The following is a 25815-nucleotide window of genomic DNA, read 5'->3' on the forward strand; positions in this document are numbered from 1 at the left end:
CTCTCCTATGAGGCAAGTTGCGGAAGATTTGTCAGAAACACTGTGTAAGGATTTCTGTATTCAGTAGAGACTCAATTACCTCTCGAATTCTTCCTGATTCTTAGATTCTGGGTGTCTATGAAGCTGGTATGAGAAGCCAGGAGCTATTTGTGAGCATACAATGACGCTCAACAGATACAAGGTCAGTTGCTTTTTCCTCCCAACATCTCTTGGGTTTTATATTATCAGAAAGTCATGACTGTAACGACTTAACATTTAATTTTGAAGAAGTTCATTAGAAAATCTGCTACAGAGTACGGTGGCAAATTTTTTTTAAAAAGGATTTTTACTTTTCTTAAAATATGAACAAAGCTATCTCAAAGAGACAAGGCGCCAAAAGAAAAATAATTCATTAACAGGCTAGCAGTATACTTTCTGTTTAAGCCACAACTCACAGCATTCACCAATTATTTCATTTCTTGCTTCCTGACACTTTTGAGATGAGGGGTATATGTATTGTTTCCATCTTATAGGAAGGGAAACAGCATATATTTTCCTCAAGTCAAGGGGAATGTTAGAACAATTCCATCCAGAACTTGGGTATCTGGCTGCCTGCTGACTCTGCCTTAGAACTGGTGCTCCAACATCATATGCTCCTACGCCAGCATTAGCTACTACGCTTTGGGTAGTTTAATATCTCTAAGTCAAACACAGGGACACAATGGTATCTACCTTGTGGGGATTATAAAGATTAAGGGAAATAACGTAAATGAAAGCTCCTAGAACAATGTCAACAACATGGTTTTTGCAGGGGGAGATGTTTGTTAACTGTGAATTGAGACTTCTCTATAGCTTAAAATATTTTGGTTTTGCTACTCAAAATTACTACTTTCCTTAAAATGTCAATTTTATAAACTGGCTATCTAAAAGGGGTTTATAAACTCTTTTGGGGAAAGGAATTAACAGGAAATTAATTGTATTTCTTTAACCAGTATATTCTTGTTAGCCATCTTTTGGGGGGAAATGTTAATCTGTTAATCACACAGGGACTTCCCTGGTGGTGCAGAGGTTAAAAATCTGCCTGCCAATGCAGGGGACACAGGCTCGATCCCTGGTCCGGGAAGATCCCAAATGCTGTGGAGCAACTAAGCCTGTGCACCACAACTTCTGAGCCTGCACTCTACAACCCGCGTGCTGCAATTACTGAGCCCGCGTGCTGCAAGTGCTGAAGCCCGCGCACCTAGAACCCTGCTCCACAGCAAGAGAAGCCACTGCAGTGAGAAGCCCGCGCACCGCAACGAAGAGTAGCCCCCGCTCTCCACAACTAGAGAAAGCCCGCGTGCAGCAACGAAGACCCAAAGCAGCCAAAAAAAAAGAAAAGAAAAGAAAAAAAATCACACAAACTCTTGCCCTTTGAATACATTTCTATCTCTGGAACTTTCCCCATTCCATTCTCTGGGGGCCACCCTATTCCTCACTATGAAATCTACACCTCCTATTTATATGTCTCACATAACTTACCAGATTTCTTGTAGAACAAACAAATGAAAATCCCCCAAAGACTCTGTTAAAATAAGTTTGGGGAAACTGAGTTAAACGAAATCAACACTTTAATATAGGACTTGTCAGAGCCTTTACTTCAGGCCATTTGGCCTTGGCATTCCAAGCATGGCTAGACTAGGAAAAATTTTTTTAAATCACTGGATTACAAAACTCTATTTTTCCCCCATGGACCATTCTCTTGGAATCAGTGTTAGAGCCCTGTACTTTGGGAAATGCTGGTAAAATGAATAGTTTTCAAACCTAGTTCCAAGAAATCCTTGAGTTTCATGAAGATGTTTCAGAAATCAAAGGACAGAGAGGCAGCTGACTAAGCAGGACTCTGATCTGCCACAAGGGCTTAACTGAAAGTCATGCCTCTTTTATTCTCTAAATATTGGGCATCTGACGAGATTTCCTTTGGAGAAAAAAAAAGGGGTGTGCTCTTAAAATATGCTGGGAAATATATGCATTATACGTGGAGTTGGATTAGAGATACCTCTATATATGCATTGCTTTATGCCTATTATACTACACTGCACATAAAGTGCCTTAAAAAAAACATTTGGTGCATGAAAAAGCTTGCTCAATAGATGATGTTATCTCTAAATAAAGTTAACATCTGACATGCAGATTGATACACAGCTGTATTATACTAAGGACATCTTTTGAGAAAATTATTTCAAAAGGATATAGTATGAGTAATTTAATCATTCTAGAAAGAAAAGAAGGCAGATCAAAAACCCAAAATAATTTTGAATAAATGTATACTCTTTTGCCCCATGTTCTAACCAGGCTCTGGCTCTAAAGAACAAAAAGGAAAAGCCAATTTTATAACGACCAGACACTTAGTGAACATAATTAGGAAATAGTTTCTTCTCTGTATCTTTGTTCATTTTTTTCCCCTAAAAGAGGGATAGCTCTGTTCCAGAGGCTAATATCTAAAGGACAACCTTAGATATAACTAAAATCAGGAATGATCTGGGTTTGGGAAAATCCTGTGGACCACAGCAATGTTGGAGGATCCTACTAAACAAAGATGCTGTGTCAGGTAAGTTCTCTGCGCTGATATACCCTCTGCTTCAGTGGAAGGGGTAGAAAGGCCCCCTTTTTTTCCACTTTGCAGTAGGAAAGGAGCATATTAGACCTTGCCTAGACAACTTGTACAGTTAAACCAAAGAGATGCATGAGCTATGGCTGAAGAGGGTGCACTGTATTTATTTAGCTTCCCAAAGTCAAAGTAATTTCTGCCAGCTACATTCCAAGCTTTTCAACCCTGCAAACTCAACTATGATTCAAGAAGCGTCTTATACCCTCTAAAGTCAAGTGAATGCTCACTGATGTGAAGGAACGTAAGTTTTAGGTCACTACAAATTAAATGAAAATATGGAGAAGAAACGTACACATGGCCCAGTTCATGGGCTATTGTAAAAGCTGTACTCAATCCACTGTCTTCACTGATAGAGCAGCTTCTGTAGGGATCACAAATGGTTCCCAGTTCAGCCAGACCTATTAGAAGGGAAAAAAAAAACCCCACAAGGATTTACTTTAAAAAGCATTTGTGGCTTGGAAGAAAAACATGTCATAAGCTGTTGTAGCCAGAGAGGATACGCACAGTGGACTCACCTAAGGTATCACATTTGTCATGAGCTCTGCAGATATCCTGTCTGAAAGCAAAGCAGACTTAGGGTCTTGACACCAAAGAGTAAATGTCAATACAAGCAAACACTTTAGAATCTTCCAGGTATTCACAACATCACCACTTTAGGGGGGCGGGGGGGGGGAGGGTACTGGTTTTACAAAAAGCAGACTAACAGAGTCAGGGATTTGCAACTCAAAAAAGTTTAGGAATCACTGGTTTACAGATTAAAAGCTACACTGAGAGGTCTCCTTCTGCCACAGGGGTAGCCAAGGGCAAGTGAAAACCTTTCCGTCCAGGATTTTTCCTCATACCTTGAAGCAAGTGATTCTAGTTTCTGAAGAACATTCTGAGAAGGCTCTAAATGCCTTTCATTTAAGTGGATCTAAGAGGAAGTGTTTGTGACCATATCAAAGGTGACCGATGGGAGACACCCTAGGCCAGCAGACCTCTTTGCTGCCCTGCACAGCATTTTAAATATTTTTGAGCTAGAAGCTACCATTTAAAAATTGGGAGATTTCACATTTTCCAAAAGAAGTATCCTTATTTCTGGTTTCTGGTTTACAAAAGCTGGCAACACTGGACTTATATCCTGCATGGTAACGAGCTCAGTGGGAATGGCAGCTGCCCGCTCTACACAGGTGTTTACTTTCAGACCTGCCTAACACGTTTATTGCCTACTTGGTGGCGATGGGGGTTATTCTGCCCTCCTCCACCACACACCCTCAGACGGCATGTGGCAACGTCTGGACAACACTTTTGGTTGTGACAGTTAAGAGGGGGGAGAGTTACCGGGCAGTAGTAGGCAGAGACCAAGGACGCTGCTCAGCATCCTGCAGGGCACAGGGCAGTCCCCACAGCATAGAATTATCTGATCCGAAATGTCAATAGTGCTGAGGCTGAAAAACCCCGGGCTAGGGGCTGGCTACCAGGAATATATGACCCCATCCCATCAACGTGACCAGAAACTAAACGACTGGAGGAACAGACATCCATATACCTCGTTACAAGAACTGCTGTATCATGCTGGATTCCACCTGGATGGTTCTTTGAATGCTGCCACTGGCAAAAGTTTTTTAATGTTGTCTGGGCATTAAAAGATATGGAAGGTCCTTCCTAAATACAGAAAAGAATTATGGTTGGTCCGTTGCACCAATACCAATTAGATATGCCATTTCGGATACAGAGAGAAGAAAGAAGAAAAAAACTTTATTACCTGTTCATTATGAATCACAACTAAGTTCACAATTACAATATTAATTAAATTTCCAATACTTGGGTCTTTATAGATAGAGGCTACCTGCAACCGAGATAAATTTTTCAAAGTTAATTGTGAACTCCGTGTAAGCAATAAGCAATTCACTTCTTATGCTGGGCTCCACTTCTTTTTATGGTTCATGCAACATATGCATTTTGGAGCTGTGAATTTTCATTCAGTCAACAAACATTTCTTAAAAGTCTCTTTGTAAAATTCATAGACGGCAGCTTTAGACAGTAATGAATGCAAACAACTTTAAATTTCAAGGTGTTTTCCAAGGAAACTGCATTGCCATGTAACTTAGCAGTTCTTTGTGCCAAAACACTGGATATTAACTTTTGATCAAGCTTTTTCATCCCAGTTGAAGCTGGATTGCCATTTATGGAATCTCACATGGACCACATACTTGCTAATACTGCTGTTGTACCAACCATTTGTGTTCTCCACAACTGGTAACCTGTTTTTTTTGTTGTTGTTGTTTGTTTTCATTATTATTGTTAATTACGAGAGCTAACATCCATTGAATGCTTACTGTGGACTAGATCCTTGCTGAAAACTGCACAGCAACATTCTGGGCTAGGTGTGACTATAATCTTTGCTCAACAAATGAGGAAACTGAGGCTCAGAGAAGTTAAGCAACTTGTCCAAGACTAAACAGCCAGCAGTGAGTAGCAGAGCCAGAATTCTCAGCCAAGGTCCATTTGACACTGAGGCCATGCTTGTCGTCAAAATCCTTAACAGGTCTGAATATATGGGTTAGAAATGGAGTTGAGTCTATGCAAGGCCTGACTAGGTTTTCCTTTCCCTCCTCCAGGACAGGAGAGGGCTGGGGCACATGGGACTGAGCTTGAGGAAGTGGGGTGAGGGAGAGTGGGGAGAGGAGGCAGGTGGGGTAAGGGTTGGGGAACACAGTGGTTCACAGCAGTGCAGGGAAACACAAAGAGAACCACAGGCCACGGAGAAGGAAGGAGAAATTTTAAGTCAGTGATCCCAAACGGCTGCTTTTCATATTCATTGGGGGAATTTAATACAAGCAGATTCCCATTCAAATAAACTAGAATCAATCTATTAATAGGAAGGCTCTGCTGAGGCTTAAAATGAAGGCAGAGCACATGGGCTATTATGGAACAATCTCCAGTGTTTCAAGAAAACAGCAATATGTAACACCGTGTATGAGAATGCGCCATCTCTGAAAAAGAAAAAAGTGTAGCCATACATATGTGCTTAAGAAACACCCAGAGTTGCCTTGTCCAACATGGTAGCCACTTGTCACGTGACCACTGAGCACTTGAAATGGGGCTTGTCCGAATTGAGATGTGTTCTGAGTGTGAAACATATACTGGGTTTTAAAGACTTAGTACGGAGAAAAGTTAGTCTCGTTAATAATTCTGTAAATGATAACATTTAGATATAAAACAAAATACATGATTAATTTTACCTGTTTCTTTTATGTCTGTGTGCGGCTAACAGAAAATTTTAAATTACATGTATCTATATTTTAAAAAAATTACGTGTGTGACTTGCATTATATTTCTATTGGGCAGTGCTGGTTAGAAAGACGGGCAAATAAACTTGTCACAGTGGTTGCCTCTGGGAAGGGGCCTGGGAGCCTGGGTGGGGAAAGGCACTTCAGCCTTCTCACTAGTCTTTGGATCTGCTTGATCTGTTTTTCAATCACACAAATTTATTATTTTCTCAATTCAAAATGGGAGTAGAAAAATTCAAAATGGGAGAGATTCCTAAGACTCACCCCAGAGCTACTTAATTAGAATCCTGGGGAGGGAGACAGAGACATTTTCCAAAGCTCCACCAGTGCTTCTGATTCACAACCAGCATCCACAAGTCTTACTGGTGACCCACACCTGGCTGTGCAAATTCACGTGTCAAAGGGCACTGGTTTTGGGAAGTGGACAAGCTGAAGGTCCCATGCAGTCCCTAAGCCACTAGACTGGCTTTACATGACCATGGGCAAGCAACCCAACTCCTTTGAGGCTCAGTTTTCTTATCAACAAAATGAGAATGACAATTTACCTAGCAGAGTTGCCAGGAGGATTAGAGATGATGCCTTTTCAGTAAGGAGCACATTGTCTAACACAGAAAAAACACTCACTATTGATGCCCATTATTGTCATTGTCTAATCTTATGTTCTCTTCAGTCACTTGCCTGAATCATTGAAATGCCAGCCCCGAATGGTTCTCCAAAGCACTGGGTGGAAACCCATTCCCCAATGGCACATTTAGGGACATCATAAATCACCTCCTTTTGAATGTACTTACAATTGACATTAAAGTTAAAATATAGTGTTGAAGGTTTGCTCCGTGGTATAAAACCATTCTGTTGTCTGCCACCACCATCACTTCTACAAACCGTGGATAGGATAAAAAACGTTTTGTTCTCCTGTGGGTCCTCTTTTCCCTTGTGCTGTCCGTCTTGTTACCATAGGCAGAAAGGGCCCTTTTGGTTAGGCTGCTTCTTAATACTGCCACGTCATCAGCCAGGCTACTCCTCTCTCCCCATTTTCTCGTCCTCGTTTTCCTCTTGTCCTTACTGTGACTATTTTTGTGTTCTGTAACAAATCAGATGGCATGCATTACATTTTGAGCCACATCTATTTCATATTAAGAATTTAATTTGACACATCTTAAAATGATGCCTCTGTCGTCAAATTACATACAAAATCAAGTTCTACACGCTGTGGAATCTCCGGGTGAAACTATCTGCGCTCTCATCTAAATGACTAAGGACTTGAAATTAGCTTTTCTGGAAGCTTCCATAAATGCTCACTTAAGGTGTTAGAAAATTAGCCCTGAGTTTAGGGGAAACAATTGCTTATTCTTTTCATTCGGTAACAAAAGCCTGGCTGGGGTTTAAGTGGTTTGTATTCATTGTTCTTTGCCATACATGGAGGAAGGGCCAACAGCACAGCTATAGAGCTCTAGAGAATGGAAATGGAAATGCTTCATGTACGCCACTTTTCATATTCAATGAGATACAGTATAAAGGGGCCTAAGAGGTGGGCAAGCTAATAGACAGTACAAAGGAACTACAGAAAATGAATGACAAGGTATTATTCTCTTACCGTGTTCAATCACTGTAATGCATGAAATGTAAGAACAGAATCACTGCTGTTCAATGCTTCCAAATTTTTAATTAATTTGTTTCAGGGCTCAGTTGAGGAAGTAGATTCCACTCAGGGAGTACGAAGAGGTAGTTGGGACTGTGATATATAATGCCAGATGAGGTCTCCTCATTTCTGATTCTAGCCAAGGTACCTCTTGGATTCTACACAAGCTTGCAGCTCACAGTGTGGTCCGTGGACCAGCAGCACTGGCAACTCCTGGAAGCTTGTTAAGAATATAGACTCACCGGCCCCTAAACCTGATGTACCCTAAACCTGATACATCAGAATTCACGTTTCAACAAAGATCTCTAAGTGATTCACATTCATGTTAAAGTTCTGACGAGCACTAGTGTCCAACTTGGTTTGAAGCTCCTGTTGCTGGTGAAAATATTCCATTTCAGAGCCATCAACCACAGAATAAACAGAATGAGCATAAAAGTGCCTGCTAAAATATGCCTTGAGTAAAAACAGAATTTAATCAGTTATCTTGCCTATCAAATCATAAATGTGTTTCAGAGTTTTAATGACAATACTCTGTAGGCCAAACAGGCAACAGAATTGCACAACTAAGAAATATGCTTTCCTAAGACACAAGAAATAGAATTTATTACACCAGTAATAACAACAAAAAAGTTATAAACTCTGAGTGGTTTCATATTTGAAGGGCTCAAATATTTAACCATTATAACCTATTGCTAAAACCATCAATTTAGGCCACGATGTGTATTTTGGTCAAGTTGAGTGTTTTAGTGGTTGTTATAATAGTGAAATCAGTCCAAATTGTCAAACAAGTTATATGTGGTGCAGCTATAGATAACATGACTAGCCCTAAGCCTGGTACGCAGTAGGATTCAACATAAGACTATTTTTCTTCCAGTCTCTCTTTCAAGAGTATTCATATATGTATACCCATGCCATATAGGTACCTGGGCTGTCATTCCATTTTTAAATCACTAGTGATTACAGAATGGATACTAGACAAGCACCTACTTCATGCCAGATATTGAACTAGGCTCTTTTACATATGTTATCTCATAATTCTTCTCAGGCTGAGAAAATTACCTCTATTTTACAGATGAGGAAAATAAGTCTCAAAGAGATTGAGCAACTCGCCCAATGTCACATACAGGATGTGGTGGTATCTGGAATCAGGCATGGATTTGATCAACACCCTAAACAGTGCTCTTTCTATCAGGCAAAACTGCTCAAGAGCTAAGGACTGAAATGGGCTCATGGTTTGGTTGACAGTTTCTAAACTGAGCCTGAACTGGAAAAAAGACAGTGCCTGGTGGATATTTTCACAAACACTAGCTTTTTACAACAGGTGTATGGAAGCCACGTTGAAAATTGGATTTTTTAAAATACATTAAAATGTGTTACTTATTTTGTGAAATAATACCCTTCATGTCTTTTGTAAATATTTTAATATAATTTATTATAATCAGTAAAGTTCCAAAGGTTTTAAAGTCTCTATTCTCCATTTCATTATTTCTGCTCTCATCTTTATTCTTAGTTTTATTCTTAGTTTTCTCTTCTTTTTCAAGTGTCTTAAAGTGGAAGCTTACATTATTGACTTGAGATCTTCTTTCTTAATAGAGGCATTTAAGACATAGCTATAAATTTCCCTCTAAGCCATGCTTTAGCTGCAACCCATAACTTTTGACATGTTGTCTCTTCATTTTCATTTATCTCAAAGTATTTTCCAACTTCTCCTTTGGTTATTCAGGAGTGTGCTATTTACTGTCCAAATATATTTGAGTTTCCCATTTCTCTGTTATTGATTTCCAATTTCATTTTACTGTAGTCAGAGGAGATACTCTGCATTACTTCTATGCTTTTACATTTACTGATATTTGTTTTATGGCCTAGCATATGGTTTAGTCTGGAGAATGTTCCATGTGTTCTTCAGAAGAATTTGTGCTCTGCTGTTGTTAGATAGAGTGTTCTACAGATATCTGTTAGGTATAGTTGGTTTACAATGTTGTTCAAGTTTTCTATTTATTGGGTAATCTTCTGCTTAGTTTTCTATCCACTACTGAAAGTAGTGTATTGAAAGTTTCTATCTATTACTGTTGATTTTTTAATTTCTCCCTTCATTTCTGTCCGTTTTTGCCTCACGTATTTTGGTGCTCTGATATGAGATGCATATTTGTTTATAACTGCTAAGTATTCCTGTGAAATGACCCTTTATCACTATAAAACATTTTGATAAACTTTATCAATAAAGGGAAGTAACCCAGTCAAAAAGACCACATATTATATGATACCAGTTGTATAAAATGTCCAGAATAGGCAAATCTATAAAGACAGAAGTAGATTAGTTGCTTAGGACTGGAGGTGGAGTGGGGACATGGGGGGAGGCATTGATAGCTAATGGGTTCAGGGTTTCTTTTTCAAGTTATAAAAAGGTTCTAATATTGACTGTGATGATGGTTGCACATAGCTGTGAATACACCAAAAAACCACTGGACACTTTAAATGGATGAATGGTATGGCATGTGAATTATATCTTAATAAAGCTGTTAAAAAAAGAAAATACGTCACTTAGTTTGTGAAAAGCAGATAATCTTTACTTATTGTCTTCCATAAATATTTTGACTTATAAGGTTAATTTAGAGAAAAGCATAACCACAGTGAGAAAAACACTGAAGAAACATTATATAGAAGTCACTCTTTGGACCATTCAGGGGAATCATCTCATCAGAGGGGACTTGGGCATGGGAATACCTGAGGATAAATCAAGGCACTAATTGGAAAAAAGGTACACTTATTTAAGTAGCAAAGTTGAAGAAATTAAGGCATTGATCACTGAAAGAGATTTCTGACAGAGAACAGTGGTAACAGAGAAAAACCCATGTAAATTCTAATATACCTGGAAGACATTTCATTCACAGCTAATCTGTGTGTCAAAGAAACAATTCAGTATGCTTTACATGGTATAAAAATGCAGGAATAAAATTACTTCTTCAGAATCAAAAGCAACATCTTCTAATACATACTTCCCAGTCTTTTAACCATCTGACCTTTTATCCTAATGAGTTAGAATAATATTTATTGACCTAATTAGCCCAACTAATTTCTACCTCATTAACCATTTTAGCAAGCAGTTTTGAATTTGGCATTACAAAGAGTAAGAGCTTTAAAGATTCAAATATTCGCTGTGACTACAAATGCAGGAGCATTTTTACTGACAATGGAAAAAACAGACACTATGACTGGTAATATCTACCCAACTCTCTGGCCTCTGAATAGAAATTGTTAATATCAGAGAACAATTTCTACCAAGGGACACACATTGTTAGGATAAAAAGAAAGTCATTCACATTTCTCTTTAGTGACCTTTTAGCATAATGGAACTGAGACTAGTATTTGAAATTTGCAAGGTCACTTTGCTAATAGTTTTATCAAAATGAGCTACATAATGAAATTTCACCCTTATAGAAAGCACAGTATGAATGGTCTATGTACTTTTGCTCTTCATTTCACCCACAGACAGCTTTATGTTTGTTATTACTTTTTATTGAGATATAATTTATATACCATAAAACTCATACTTTCAAAGTATACAATTCAGTGGTTATTGGTGTATTTATAGAGTTGTGTAATCATTTCTATTATCTAATTTTAGGATATTTTTATTGCCCCCAAAAGAGACCCTGTACCCATCAGCCGTCACTCCCCATTCCCCCTTTACGCCCCATCTTTCGGTAGGTGAGTCTCTGGCAATCACTAACCTATGTTTTATATCTATGGATTCTCATTTCATACAAATGGAGTCATACAATATGCTGCTTTTTGTGTGTGGCTTCTTTCACTTAGCATAATGTTTTCTAGGTCCATCCATGTTGTAGCATGTGTCAGGACTCTATTACTTTTTATTGCCATGTAATATTTTACTCTAGAAATATACCACATTTTGTTTATTCATTCATCAATTGGTGGACATTTGGGTTCAACAACTCAACTGAATAATGTTGCTACAAACATGCATGTACAAGTTTTGGTGTGGCCATGTTTACATTGCTCTTAGGTATTGCTGGGTTGTATGGTAAGGCTATGTTTAACATTTTGAGCAACTGCCGGATTGCTTTCCATAGTGGCTGTACCATTTTCATGCCTCTTCTTGAAGTTCAAATACGACATTTAGAAAGGAAATCATTTTTTCATGGTTTTTCTTGAAGGATTCCTCAAAAATTAATCATGTTCACTAAACTAAATAGCTGATGAGCAACCTGGCCTAGTTCAAATCTTAAAGTAGCATGTTGAACCAAAGAAGATATACAGATGGTACATAAGCGTATGAAAATTTGCACCATGTCATATATCAAGAAAATACAGATAAAACAGCCATGATATACCAAAATCCAGAATGTTAACCACAACGAATGCTGATGAGGATTTGGAGCAAAAGGAACTCTCATTCATTGCTGGTGGGAATGCAAAACGGTACAAGTCACTTTGGAAGACAGTTTGGATGTTTCTGACAAAACTAAACATACTCTTAATATACGATCCAGCAATCGTGCTCCTTGGTATTCACCCAAAGGAGCTAAAAATTTATATCTACTCAAAAAACTGTACATGGGGTGTTTATGGCAGCTTTATTCATAATTGCTAAAACTTGGAAGCAACCAGTATGTCCTTCAGTAGGTGAGTGGGTAAATAAACTGTGGCATATCCGGACAGTGGAATATTATTCAGCGCTAAAAAGAAATGAGCTATTAAGCCATGAAAAGACTTGGAGGAATCTTAAATGCATATTACTAAATGAAAGAAGTCAATCTGAAAAGGCTACATACTGTATGATTCCAATTATATGACATTCTGGAAAAGGCAAAACTATGGAGAGAGTAAAAGATCAGTGGTTGCCAGGGGTTGGGGCAGCAAAGCAATGTATAGGCAGAGCACTCAGAGGATTTTTAGGGCAGTGAAAATACCGTGTATGACAGCGTAATGATGGATACTTGTCATTATGTATGCGTCCCTATCCACAGAATGTACAACACCTACAGGGAACTGTAATGTAAACTATGGACCCTAAGCGGTAGAGATGCATCAGTGTAGGCTCATCATCTGTAATAAATGTATCCCCTGATGAGGGATGTTGATGGTGGGGAGGCTCTGCATGTGCGGGGGCAGGGATATTTGGGAAATCTCTGTACCTTCCTCTCAATTTTTCTATGAATGTGAACACTGCTCTAAAAAAACCCAGACAATTAAAAAAAGTAGCATGTGATATCTCCAAGAATCAAATGCACATTTGTATTCAGAGAAAAGTAAAATATTTTGCCATTGGAACCCTCACATGTGCATGTAAACAAATTTCGGCACGTTAAAAGGCTCTAACTTGCAGTTGTGTGCTTTCTAATGCCAAGTCAAAGGCACTATAGTTATAATGCTTTATTCCAAGAACACGACTTAATGTTGACTTTTACAATTGTTTCGGCCTTGAGAACTACGAAGGGGAACGGTGATGCTTACACTACTACTAACAGCCACTGTTCTAAGATCTTGTGCTCTGAAGAAAGCAAGCTTCAAGGTCTATTTGACCTTGGGCAAATAACTGACTTTTTCTCACCCTCATTTCTTCCACTTATAAAGCTGAGTAAGAACAGTACCTCTTCCAAGGAGTTGTTTTGAGAAACAACTAGAGATCATGCACATAAAGTATGCAGCACACAGGAAGCAACCAATAAAATTTTTTTTTCTATTTTTTACCAGTTATAAAGTCATGTAGTGAGTTAGAACTAAAAGGAACCATTTAAGGGAGAGAGACTATTCTTCTGAAAAACAATTTTCTGGCTTAAAATCATTGTAAAGACAAGCTGTTTTACACCCTTAAATGACTTTTTTACTTCTATTAGTAAATGGCCAATTACTTCTCTTGGCCTCAGTTTCCGGACCTCTTAAATGGGTATATAAATAGGTGTTTCCACCTTAAGCCTATTTTGAGAATTAAATAAGAAAGTGTGTAGAAAATTCCTTGTAAATTATAAACTGAATTTTAAAATATTATTTTTTGCACCTATTTTGTGCAAGGCACTTGGCTAAGTTGAAATAAACAACAGCAACAACAAAACAGAAGCAAAACTTGGGGCCGATCTTTAAAAAGAAAGTATCATGAAAATTTAAGATGGTATCAATATTAAAACACCTGACAGCTAAAAACTTAAACAACATTTGCTTATTTACCGATAAGAATGTTTTAAATGAGCTTCATTTTACATTACCATACAACAAAATGCATACGACATTACTAAAAAACTGGAATTATTTTAGAAAATAACGTCCGGGCCTGGTTATTCTGCAGTTACTCATTGAGTGTTTCCTACCCACTGGGGTTGAGTTAAGGAGATCCTCATGTTAACTTTAACAGCTGGGAAGTTAATTATTGCTCTCTATGTTTATAAGGTTTATCAAAATTTAACCGAATTTTCCTTAAGGCACTGAGCCACCTTGTGACCTCATGGTCTAAGTGGGCAGGGGGACCACAGCACAGGACCAAAGGGAAGACTGGCGAGCAAGGATTTTAGCAAGTCCCCTTTCTGCTCCTCCAGGACTTGACAGCCAGAAGGAAGTGGACAGGGAGTTGGTAGTGGTTTCACACTTGGATTCTGGAGCCAGACCAGCCCTGGTTCACGTTCCTGCCCTAGCGCTGCTGTAGCTGCCCTTTCTTGGGCAATTTCCCATCTTAAAGGCTCAGTTTTCTCATCTGTAAAATGAGGATACTAACAGCACATACTTTAAAGGGTAACTGTGAGGGTTAAAAGAGATAACACGTAAAATGCCCGTGGCACAGAGCACGGTGCACAGGAAAGATCCATTAAATATTTAATGCGATAAGGATTTTTAGTTGTTATTGCTTTACCAGTAGTATGCAAAACAGCCCCTCCTTATGAATTAGAATGTTGACGTCAGGGTTTCTCAAACAAAACCGTTCTATTTTTGAAAGAATCTTCTAAAGAAAAGGAGAGAGGGAGGGGAGGAAGGAAGGAAAGTCATAAAGACCAGCCCCTGTTCCCTCGGAACTTTCCCTCGGAAAAAAAGTAACACATAACCAAAGTTACCTTTGGAAAACCATTATACTGCCCACAAAACACAGCATAAGAACACTGGAGAATAATAGAGTCATGTCTCCCATTCCTATTCCCCCAAGAATGTGGTCCATCCAGGGCTGGGTCTTGCACTGCTAACTTCTATGTGTGTCTCTGTCTCACTGTCCTTTGGTTTTCTCTCCTGTGTGCATGCATGTGCAATAGGACATAGCTGCATTCTTAGGAACTGATGGCTTCCTTTGTAACTATTCTCATCCATAAGCCAAGAGGAACCCGTTCCTATCATTAACTACACAGGCTTGAAATTGAAAGTTGTGTTTCCAGATATCAACCAGAAATAAAAACAACACTATCCCTTTCTGTTGGCACAGACAATGGCTTTGAATAACCAGACCTAAGTAAGTCTTTCCTAGTCCCTTTCTCTGTACCTGTGTCTTGGACAAACACTAAACTTCACTCTCTACTATGCTTTCCTGCGGTGTCATCCAGCATGAAATCCACCAGACATGAAATGTTTGCAATAAAAAAAAGAAACCATGTATGAAATAAGTGTCTGCAAGTGAAGAGAATGAAAAGACAAACCGCAGTCTGGGAGAAAGTGTTTGCAAACTACATATTTGATAAAGGGCTTATATCAGAATACAGTATAAAGTACTCTCAAACTTTAATGATACGAAAACAAACATTCCAATTTTTTAAAAAATGGAAGAGATTTGAACAGACGCTTCACCAAAGAAAATACACGGACGGCAAATAAGCACATCATTAGTCATTAGGGAAACATAAATTAAAACTGCTACGAGATACCACTACGCATCTATTAGAATGGCTAAAATAACAAAATACAACCAAACGAACAAAATATTGGCAATACCAAGGGCTGGCAAAGATGCAGTAGACCTTTTATACCCTGCTGGGACTACAAAATGGTACGGTCACTTTGAAAAGGAGACAGGCAGTTTCTTATAAAGTTAAACATAGCCCAGATATCTCACTTCTAGGTATTTACCCAACTGAAAACGTATGTTCACCCCAAAATCTGCATGCAAATGTTTACAGTGGTTTTATTTGTAATTGCCAAAACTTTATCCCTCGACTGGGTAAACAAATTGTGGTCTACCCATACAATGGAACACTATTCAGCAATAAAAAGGGATGAATTACTGATACAAGCAACAGTGTGGATGAACCTCAAATGCACCATGCTTAATGATGCTATTTGTGTGACATTCTGGAGAAAGCCAAACTACAGAGACAGAAAATGGGGGCTGCCGCAAAGCACAGCAGGAATGCAGGAATCATTCTCTATCTTGACTGTGATAATCGTTACCTGACTGTATGCCAAAACTTGCAGAATTATACACGAGAAAAGATGACTGTTTCTGCATGTAAATTACACCTTAATAGAAAAAAATGGAAGAAAATACTAGAAAATATCAATGGAAAATAAAAAGATTTGTAAAATATTAAAATAAAATCTTAGCAGAAAAATTCTGAGGTCCAGCACATGGACGTGAACTTTTCCCACACACTACAGGCTAAGTGCATTCTCAACACGCCACTCTAATTCCAATGTCATGTGAGAGATGAGGAATCAATAAAAAATGAACATTAGCCCCTTGTTTAATCTCACTCCCTTTCAGAGTCCACCACCCATATGAATACACCACCATATCTTGCATTTCCTCCTGCTCCTTTTTTGTGATATGCGGAACACTTCGTACTTATTAGTGAGCTGCAGTTGTACGGAATGTTCCTGCAGAAGTCTGGGCCAGACACGAGCAGACTTTGGTTACCCGTAAATAGTTACAATAATGATCCTATAATGATCTGATTATCACAAAGAACCTAACTTTGGCAGATGCAAATTTAAAAATGTAAACCTCCAATTACATCTCAATAAAGCTGAAAGAAACAAAAAGTTTAAACCTCAATTATATGAGTAAATAGCACTTTATTAAATGAATGGGTTTAGATGAAGAGAATGCTCCTATGAAGAGAACTGAGAGATTCTCCAATGTCTTACTTCAAAAACCTGCTCAGGTGAAGGTCTGAAAGCCCTCAGATTAACTCCAAGAACCTCCTGCCACTGGCAGCCTGTATGTCTGATGGTAGCCCTCTGTCCTAGCTAGCCTTCTGCCATTTCTTACATCCCTTCCTTAGAGGACATGCATATGTTTCAGGAGGTTACTGGGAAGATGAACAAACTAGCAAGTATCTGTCTGACCCTTTTCCTTGGGGCAGTGAATGGGTTTTTGAAGCAAGGAAAAGAAACCACCCAGATTTGATGACAGGTGACAGGGAAAGCCCGATTTGGGATCAAGGTGAAGCAGGCCACCCTCGGGCTATCTTTGGATCCAGAATCTTATCAAAAGGCTCGTGGGAGGGGACAGGAAAGCACATCATACATCATGCAGATTAACTTCACATCCAAACCTAACTTGACGTTTTACGTTCCCAACTGCAAACTGGCTCTTCTGGGCTTCAAAACACAGGTGAGTGAAATTCTTGAATGGTAGCTAAGGTAGGCTCAGTGAATATTGTAAAACTGAGGATCTTTCTACTGGTAGCTTTGAAAAAAAAAAAAAAAGAAGGCTATCAAGGTACTCCAGACAAAGAGTCAAAAACCAACCTAACACACCGCCTTTTGTGCTCAAGGAAATTACTCTGATAAGTGGCTCATTCCTGGTGGCTTTGTTCTTGCTATGTGCTCTGGGTTTGGGGGCTGACCCTGCTCTTCCAAACTCGTGCAAATGCACCCTGACCTTATGATAAAGATGAATCAAGGAGTAAAAGAAATGGGAAGGATAAAAAGAGCCATAGGGAGCATAAGTAGAAGTAGACCGAAAATAGTGATTTTCACAACAACAGCAATGACAACAGAGTGACAAGTTCCTTAAGAGACCTAACAATCAATTGCAACTGGTGTGGACCTTGTTTAGATCATCATCTAAACAAATGGACTGTAAAAAGGCATTTGGGGGCAATCAGGAAAATTTTAACATAGATACTGTTTAGGTGATATGGAGTAAATCACTGTTGATTCTGCTCACCCTGCCAAATACTATTACAGTTATGTGAGAAAACATCCTCATTTTCCAGAGGTGCATATTGGAGTATTTAGAAAATGTCATGATACCTGTGTTTACTTTAAAATACTCCAACAAAAAGGAAAAATAAGACGCAAATGTGGAAAAAAAATCTTGGTCATCATTAAATGTAGATGGTGCATGCTGGTGGTTCATTTTACTGCTGCCTCTACTTTTGTGTGTTTGAAGATGTTTGTAATAAAATGCTTCTTAAAAAAAGTGATGAAAAATTTTAAAAAATTAGATGAGGGGCTTCCCTGGTGGCGCAGTGGTTGAGAGTCCGCCTGCCGATGCAGGGGACACGGGTTCATGCCCCGGTCCGGGAAGATCCCACATGCCGCGGAGCGGCTGGGCCCGTGAGCCATGGCTGCTGAGCCTGTGCGTCCGGAGCCTGTGCTCCGCAACAGGAGAGGCCACAACAGTGAGAGGCCCGCGTACCGCAAAAAAAAAAAAAGAGAGAAAAGAAAAGAAAAAAAAAAATTAGATGAGCACAGTTCCTGTATTAGAAGTTTCTTTTTTACTCTCCTTTGCCAATTTGTTTGGAGTGTTGCACTATTAATACGAATGTTAAAACAAAAGAAAAGCAATTATTTTAATATAAATGCCACAAGAAAGATAAAGGTGAAGAAATAAGCTCAAAAATTCAGTTATTTAAAACAGTGCTTTTCTAGAAATTTACAGAAGATTTTAGAGGTCACTGTTTTTATTGACTATTAGACATAAAGTCCATTGAAAAATATAAAAAAGGGAAAAAACGTATAAAGATGGATGAGGAACAGAAAGAGGTAAATGAAAAGAAATTAAGCCAAAACAATAACCCCCAAATGGCAGAATCTATCTTTAAAGAGTCCACTCGGTCCTGGGTTTGAGGGCCAGCTGTTTCCCTTACACACTGTGGGCAAGTTCATTCACATCGCTGAGTTTAGTTTGCTCATCTGGAAGGTGGGAATAACTGGCACGTCTTCCTCCCCGGAATATGCTCCAGGAGTAAATGGAAAAACTCACAGTGTGCTTTCACACTGACCAGCACATGGTTCCTTCAGTGTGGCCTGTTCTTAGGCTACAAAGTTGAGGGGAAGGATCTGAGGAGAGAAAATGGCTGTGGGAAAATGGCAGCACGCTGGTCTCTCACACAAATCACTAATTAACCCACAACTACCAGACCTGCTTACGTCCAGGCAGGACTACGAGGGCAGCCAAAGCTTCTGTCACTGCCTGGAACCTTCAAGCTGTCCCAGAATTGTTTACTTGAAGCCCCCCCTCAGAGGTCTGCTCCTTACCTCCGTCTCTCACTCCATTTGGGCCCAACTTTCAGGGCAGCTAATCTAATCAGCTAATCTATGCTAAATTATTAATGGGATCCAAGAGGTTAATGTGTAACGAGTACACACTCCAATGGAGGCAAGCTGGAGACACAGGCCTCCGTGAGTCATCAGAGCCTTGGTGGGAACTCAGGGCAGCAGGCAACCCTCCGCATTTCAAATCAAATTCTACGAAGGCATTTTAAAAATTATTAAAAAAATAATTGGTATAAAAATGCAATTGGGCTTCCCTGGTGGCGCAGTGGTTGAGAGTCCGCCTGCCGATGCAGGGGACACGGGTTCGTGCCCTGGTCCGGGAAGCTCCCACATGCCGCGGAGCGGCTGCGCCGGTGAGCCATGGCCACTGAGCCTGCGCGTCCGGAGCCTGTGCTCTGCAACGGGAGAGGCCACAACAGTGAGAGGCCCGTGTACCACACACACACACACAAAAACCTTTTAATAATGCAATCGAATCAACAAAGGGACAGGCCAAAAAATCCTTTAACTAGACCAGGACAAAAAGGTTATGGAAAATGGTATGTTTAGGAGCTCTATAACCCTTATGGACCTTTCTATACCTCTGTTTTCTTATCTGCCAAAATGAAGGTTGAGGTAAGGATTAAGTATAATCCATGTAAAGCACTTGCAACAGTGCCTGCCATGCAACAGGCACTCAACGAACATTAGCCACTGTTAGTATTGGTTAACGATGAGATTACATAGAAGTCAAAAGGGATACTCTGGGGGCTTCCCTGGTGGCACAGTGGTTGAGAATCCGCCTGCCGATGCAGGGGACGTGGGTTCGTGCCCCGGTCCGGGAAGATCCCACATGCCACGGAGCGGCTGGGCCCGTGAGCCATGGCCGCTGAGCCTGCACGTCTGGAGCCTGTGCTCCACAACGGGAGAGGCCACAGCAGTGAGAGGCCCACGTACCGCAAAAAAAAAATGCTCTGAAAGTTTAAGTGAAAAAGGATTTTCTAGATGGCAGCTTCCATTTGTGTTTTCAATGAAGTCTGGCTCACGGCATAGCACCCTGGAATCAGATCTGGGTTCAAGTGTCAGGCCCACTTCCTACCAGCTGTATGACTTTGGACAAGTGGCTCAACATCACCGAGCTATAATTTTCTCAGCTGTAAAATAAGGATAATAATACCTACCCTGTAGTAATGATGAATGAATTACATATGACAATGTACGGAAGTGTGTAGCACAGTGATTCCATAGGGGCATCCTAAGAGCCCCCAAAATGATGGCTTTAATCATCATCTTGTATTTCCCAGTCTTTGCGATCGCATCCTTGGGAGCCCAACCAAGAAGTGACAGTACATTCTAATGGGGGTGATGGGCAGAGTCCCCAGTGCCTAATAGAGACTAAGCCATGGTAATCCCATCGCAATCCTACGGTTGGTTAGTCTAACAGCCACAAGGCAATTTAGCTGGGTGAGGATGGAGCCTCAGCTTTGACCAACCCTGGTGTCCCAAAGAAGTAGCCACGATGCAGGAATTTTATCTTCCTGGTTATTGAGATTATCTCATTCCAAAGGCAAAAACATGGTGTCTTGGCTTGTCTTGGTAGCTCCCCGGTGACAAGTGCCACGGGGCTACCGAATAACTACATGCCACCACCCCCATTTCTTTTTAACTGCATTTTTTGACGGCATTTTTTGCTTATGAAACTATTATAGAATCATAGCAAAAACTATATAAAAATATAAAATAAAAAGGGAAGGACTGCCTATGTTCCTACCAATAAGAAACAGTCCCTTTTACATTTTTGTGCACGTTGCTTCAGATTTTTTCTTTATACATACATGCTCCTCCACACGCTTCGCCATCATTTAAAAAAAAATGAGCTCATACCCTACATACAACTTCATCACTCGTGTGTTCACTTAATATATCTATTTCTGTGTTTGTCTGCCATCATTTTTAATGGCTGCACAGGAATCCATCAAATGCAGACTTCATAAATCATTGATCTATCCTCCAACCGAAGGCACTTAGGTGGTTTTCAGCCTTCTGCTATACTAAACAACATCAGACTGAGTATTCTCACATAAACCTCTATACACAATTGTCCAATTCCTTCCTTAGAAGTGGCACTGATGGGTCAACAAGTGTACCGTTTTTAAATGCCTTATGAAAAAAACAAAACAAAACAGCTAGCCTTGCTGAGATGGGAGGGTGAGAGAGGCATTTGAGTAACAGCGAGACACTGTCTTTTAGGCCCAGGTAAACAAAACAGCCTTCTGTTGGCCTTCTCCCCTGCCTTCCCATCATTCACCTACTGGGAAACACGTCTCTGTCACTAATGAAAACAACTAAATCCTCCTGTGCAAAATCCAGGGTCCAAGAGCGAGTGTCTGTGAGACAAAACTTGGGGTGTCATCTGGAAATGCAATGCGAAGGATCAGCAGGAAGTGGCTTATGAAGGCGACAAACGCTCCCGAACGGCTCCCACGAGCCTCCCACTGGGCCCCCCTGATGTGCAGGGTGGGCAGGCAGTCGCCTCAGTGACCTCAGCTGAGGACCCAGTGGGTAGGAGGGGACGAGTCTCAAGGGCACACTGTAAGGAAGAGAAGCCATGCCACACTCCATCCTGAATTCTGAGGGACCCACCAGCAGGATGAAAACCACAAGTCGATGCAGATGTACTCAAGTGGCCCGCATGCATACACACAGACACAACCAATGAGGGCGTAAGAGAAACAGAGTCACTGGGCTAAGAGGAAGTTGCAAGAAATAAAATTTCAAAATGCTGCATTAGGTACAGATAAACATGCGGACAGAAAGGGCTCTCAGTCGTGCTGCTCGCTGGCAGGGGGACCCTGGGCAAGTCCCTCATGGGGCCTCTATGACCAGGTAACCAAGAAGCTCTAAGCTTAACCACAGAGATCTGATTAACTTTGGGTTTTGGTATTTTGAGTTTTCTTTCCCTGGCTATGGTGTTTTAATTTCTATTTTTACAATCTTTTTTTTAAAAAAAATCTCCCTTTCAGTGATTGTCTACCGTCTGTCCCGGGAGCTTCCATTGTTTCATACTCATTTAGTCCTGACTACCCCCTTGGAAGGTATATGTTATTCTTACTTTATGCTCTAAACGTGCTTGAGGTCACACATCTAACTGGAATAAAGATGGTTCCTGGTTTTATCCTCATGGTACAGAGGAGTTACTCAATAAATAGCTCATGGCTGAATGAATAAATGCACACATAAATGAATAAATTATGTTGTAGACTCCTTTCTAAACCCATGAAGTTTTCACTATATAAGACTCCTTCTACACGTGTCTTTTTGATAAAGTTATCTCAGAATCTTTTTTGAAAATTAGACATACATCAACAATCAGAAACGAGCAAGACTTCTATTCCATCTATAGGAAACAGGTGTCACTGCCACAGTGCCCTGTCCCCGGAAGACCGTCATAATCCAGCAACTAAAGGGTTACACCTAGCTCGGCAGGGGGCTTCCAGGGGCCTGCTCCCAGGCTTGGGTGACCTCAAATTCTGATGGTTTCTTGTTGAATATATAGGGTATCACTCCTGGAAATAAGTAACTTACCATCCCAGGCCTACAGTTTTTGCTCATCTGGGTAGAATTAGCATGTTGACCTAGAGCTAGTTTCCTCTAGCTCGAATATTTCATCACCCTATGAGAAGAGAAGAGGGAAAGCAGTGAAGGAGAAAGCCAAGTCCAGGGCAAAGGCAGCACTGGCTATGGACAGTGGTTACTGCCCTAAATCCAACTTTAGCGGGAACTCTCACATTTAGCTGAACTTCTGAATCACCTGGAGCACTTAGTAAACCCACTGATTCTTGCTCTATTTCACTTCCCTGCAAGAGGCGTTTGTTTGTTTGTTTGTTTGTTTGTTTAAAGACTCTGCATGAGGCTCCCAGGGTACTTCTAAAGTTTATCTCTGATTACCAACCGCTGCTCTTAGTAGGGGAAATCCTTGAAGCTGAATGAATTGACATTCGCAGAGAGGATATTTTCCCCTCTGGCCAGAGGGACTTCTCCCCGCCCCACCAGCTTTCACTCCCTGTGCCAAGGCTACCTGGTTTTGGAGGTTTCCGTGACCTGCGGGTCCATCCCTCTAATGGCTGCTGGTGAACTGTGCCACATTCCAAAGTTCTCTCCAACTGTTCTGAGCCGCCTGCATCTGAATTCAAAGAAGGGGTGCAGAAGCAGCTGGAAGAGAGAAACCAGAGTGGCATAGTCCAGCAGCAACCTTTGAAAGAGCCAATCAAAACTGCCAGGCTTCTGATTCATCACACGGGGTGAAGGAAGGGCCTGTCATATCGGTCACTGGCAAGCAAAAACCAGAAAGAAAACTAAAAGTTGGCACTGGTGATTTGAAAGGTGGCACTCAAAGGCCCCCACCAATAATTAGAACCCAAATAAAGCTGTTTTGAAAAGTTAAGCCATCTTTTGTTGTCCTCAATCTTTACTTTTTCAGATTCCCTCCTTTTTGTGTTTTCAACTGAACTTGACAATGACTTGTCCTCTAGTCCAGAAAATCAAATGTCTATTTAATTGGATAATTAAATTGAAAAGTGAACCCTGAGGATTTTTGGAATGATAGTATTAAGAAAGACTTTTCTCTTCCTCTCTTGAATCACATTATTTCCTTTTTATTACATGATATATGTATGTTTTAGACACATGTATAAAATATGCAGTGGCTATTTCAGATTTCGGAATTCAAGAAGTAAAGGTCAACATTCTTACTAGCATGGGCAAAAAGATGTGATAAATGTCTTGCCATTGAACTTGCCAGCAGCTGGCAGTCGTGGCACCCTGGCTATTGTTTCTGAGTACACCCCTCCCTCAGACTCCCACCTCCACCCCTTGGCTCTGTAGAGAGTCTAACTGACAGAATATTTTAGTTATGTTCCACCTAGCCCTGGTGGTTAAGAACACAGGACTGGATGGGATAAAGCCGAAAGACTTAACGATGCCATATGCTACAACTTGGCTATACCAGGTTATAAGCAGCCAATGTCATCCCTTGTTAAAGGATTCACTTTAGAAGTAATAATTCCAGGGGAGAACAGGACATCACACTCTGTCACAGTGGAAGAACCTGATACAGATACAAGATGAAACAAGTGATCATTTTAGGAAAACCCCCTTTGTCTTGAATTTTGGTTTTATTTGAAAAAGCCAGAAAGACCCTGAGAAGTTATTTAGTTTGGGGAAGCAACTTTTGAAAATAAAGAATAGGGAGACGGATAAATTTTCAGAAAGAGGAAGTCCAAGAATAAACAAGATGGTATTTTAACAAACACCCTAAAACACAGGACCAAATACATGGACGGTTTCTAATGATACACTATCATCAGAGAGAAAGTAACAAGGCTTCAAAGACAGTGAAAGGGTGCTTCAGGACTGCAGAATGAGAAGCACACAGAAGCATAAGCTTTCCAGTGTGCCCAGAGGACATGCCCCTGACACTGGCCAAGTGTGTCAGCACCGAGCCTCAAAGAATCTGACCAGGATGGAAGAAGATCTACGGTGGGCATATATGCATTCGATTGACACCTGACAGTGCAACCCACAGCTCCATTCCTATACTTCCTGAAGCCACAGAACATTAACTAAACTGAAGTTGACTGGAAAATTCCCATAAACATATAGAAGTTTTTGTGCGTTGCATTTGTTAAGACTTTTTCATAACCCTACACTGTAAAAAAAAAAAAAAAAAAGTCCAAATGAATAGAAGACACCAACCCAGCAAGAAAACACAAGCAATTGCTGATTGAGGATACGGCGACAATAGCCTCAAGACATTACTGAAGCATAAGCCTAAACATGAGCAACTTCAACAAAAGAGGCAGCTCTGCCCACAGTGGGCTTGGAGCCCCTGCTCTTTGAGTTCCAATCCTGGATTTGTCACTTATTCATTGTGTGACCTTGGACACGTTACTAAACCTCTTCATAGTTTCCACATTGGTACTGATACAATGGGGATATACCTACCTGGCTTGAAGACTGAATAAAAGACAATGTAAATGGTAGGGCTCTGTAGCCTGTGAAAGGGCTACATCTTTGTAGCCTGGCAACTAACCCAGCTCACACAGCGGGGGGGTCTCTGCTGAGGGAAGAAGCAAATACCTGAGGTGTCACACGCACGCCTTCCTGTTGAGGGCTCTCTGTGAGGGGTGCTGCGCCTATAGATAACGTGGGGTTTGTTTTGTTCCTCTTCACCTTCTTGCTCATCAATGGGCAGCAGTGGTTCAATAAAATAATCCCCATCGTGGGACCGGAATGTGCCCAGCTGCAAATAAAGAGAGATGAGAGGTTGATTTAATATAACTCAGCCACTGGGAGGAAAAGGACACTGGAATGTTGCCAAGTGAACGGCACCATTACCCAATCCCTTTCCCATGAGGGCTGCTTAAACTGAAAAGTCCTCCTGACATATTTGGAAAAGCAGTTGTTTCTTTTGTCTGTTTGTTTTGGGTTTTTTCCCCACTCTCTGCCATATCAGTACCTTACCCTTGATTGGACTCGACTTTATTGCACCTGCTATCCAAACCTGTCTGTGAGAAATACTTCCTTGGTGCTCAAGTTCTAATTATATACACTCCCACAGACTGTTGAAAGAGAGTGTTTCTGTGCATTAAGACAGCCTGGAAACTCAGGGACAAGTATCAGCTCCAAAAGCAAAAGCCTACCCAAGGAAGCCTTATTATGACTTCAAACTAGAAAGCATATGTTGACTACAAGGCACTCAAGGTGGCACCACCCGTGACACTGGCACATGAGTCTCTTACCACCCCTTCCCTTGGCCATAGGGAGTGACATGGGATAAGACTTTGCAGTCAGGCTGC

The 25815-nt window shown here is 40.6% G+C and overlaps 1 protein-coding gene across 3 annotated transcripts in view; it reads right to left on the reverse strand.

The window, feature by feature from the left end:
• The window catches only part of ADAMTS9 (ADAM metallopeptidase with thrombospondin type 1 motif 9), a 167099-nt gene that overhangs the window by 135659 nt on the left and 5625 nt on the right, over positions 1-25815 (reverse strand). For all 3 annotated transcript variants that reach the window (XM_060022844.1, XM_060022845.1, XM_060022843.1), the window contains exons 3-8: positions 25097-25259; positions 6693-6982; positions 4374-4457; positions 4158-4273; positions 3145-3185; positions 2922-3027 (exon numbers count right to left, since the gene is read on the reverse strand). In XM_060022844.1, the coding sequence (XP_059878827.1) occupies positions 2922-3027; positions 3145-3185; positions 4158-4273; positions 4374-4457; positions 6693-6982; positions 25097-25259 (800 nt within the window). The remainder of the gene's footprint in view (positions 1-2921; positions 3028-3144; positions 3186-4157; positions 4274-4373; positions 4458-6692; positions 6983-25096; positions 25260-25815) is intronic.

The sequence above is a fragment of the Delphinus delphis genome, chromosome 10 (assembly GCF_949987515.2).
Source record: "Delphinus delphis chromosome 10, mDelDel1.2, whole genome shotgun sequence".
Taxonomy (NCBI): Eukaryota; Metazoa; Chordata; class Mammalia; order Artiodactyla; family Delphinidae; genus Delphinus; species Delphinus delphis.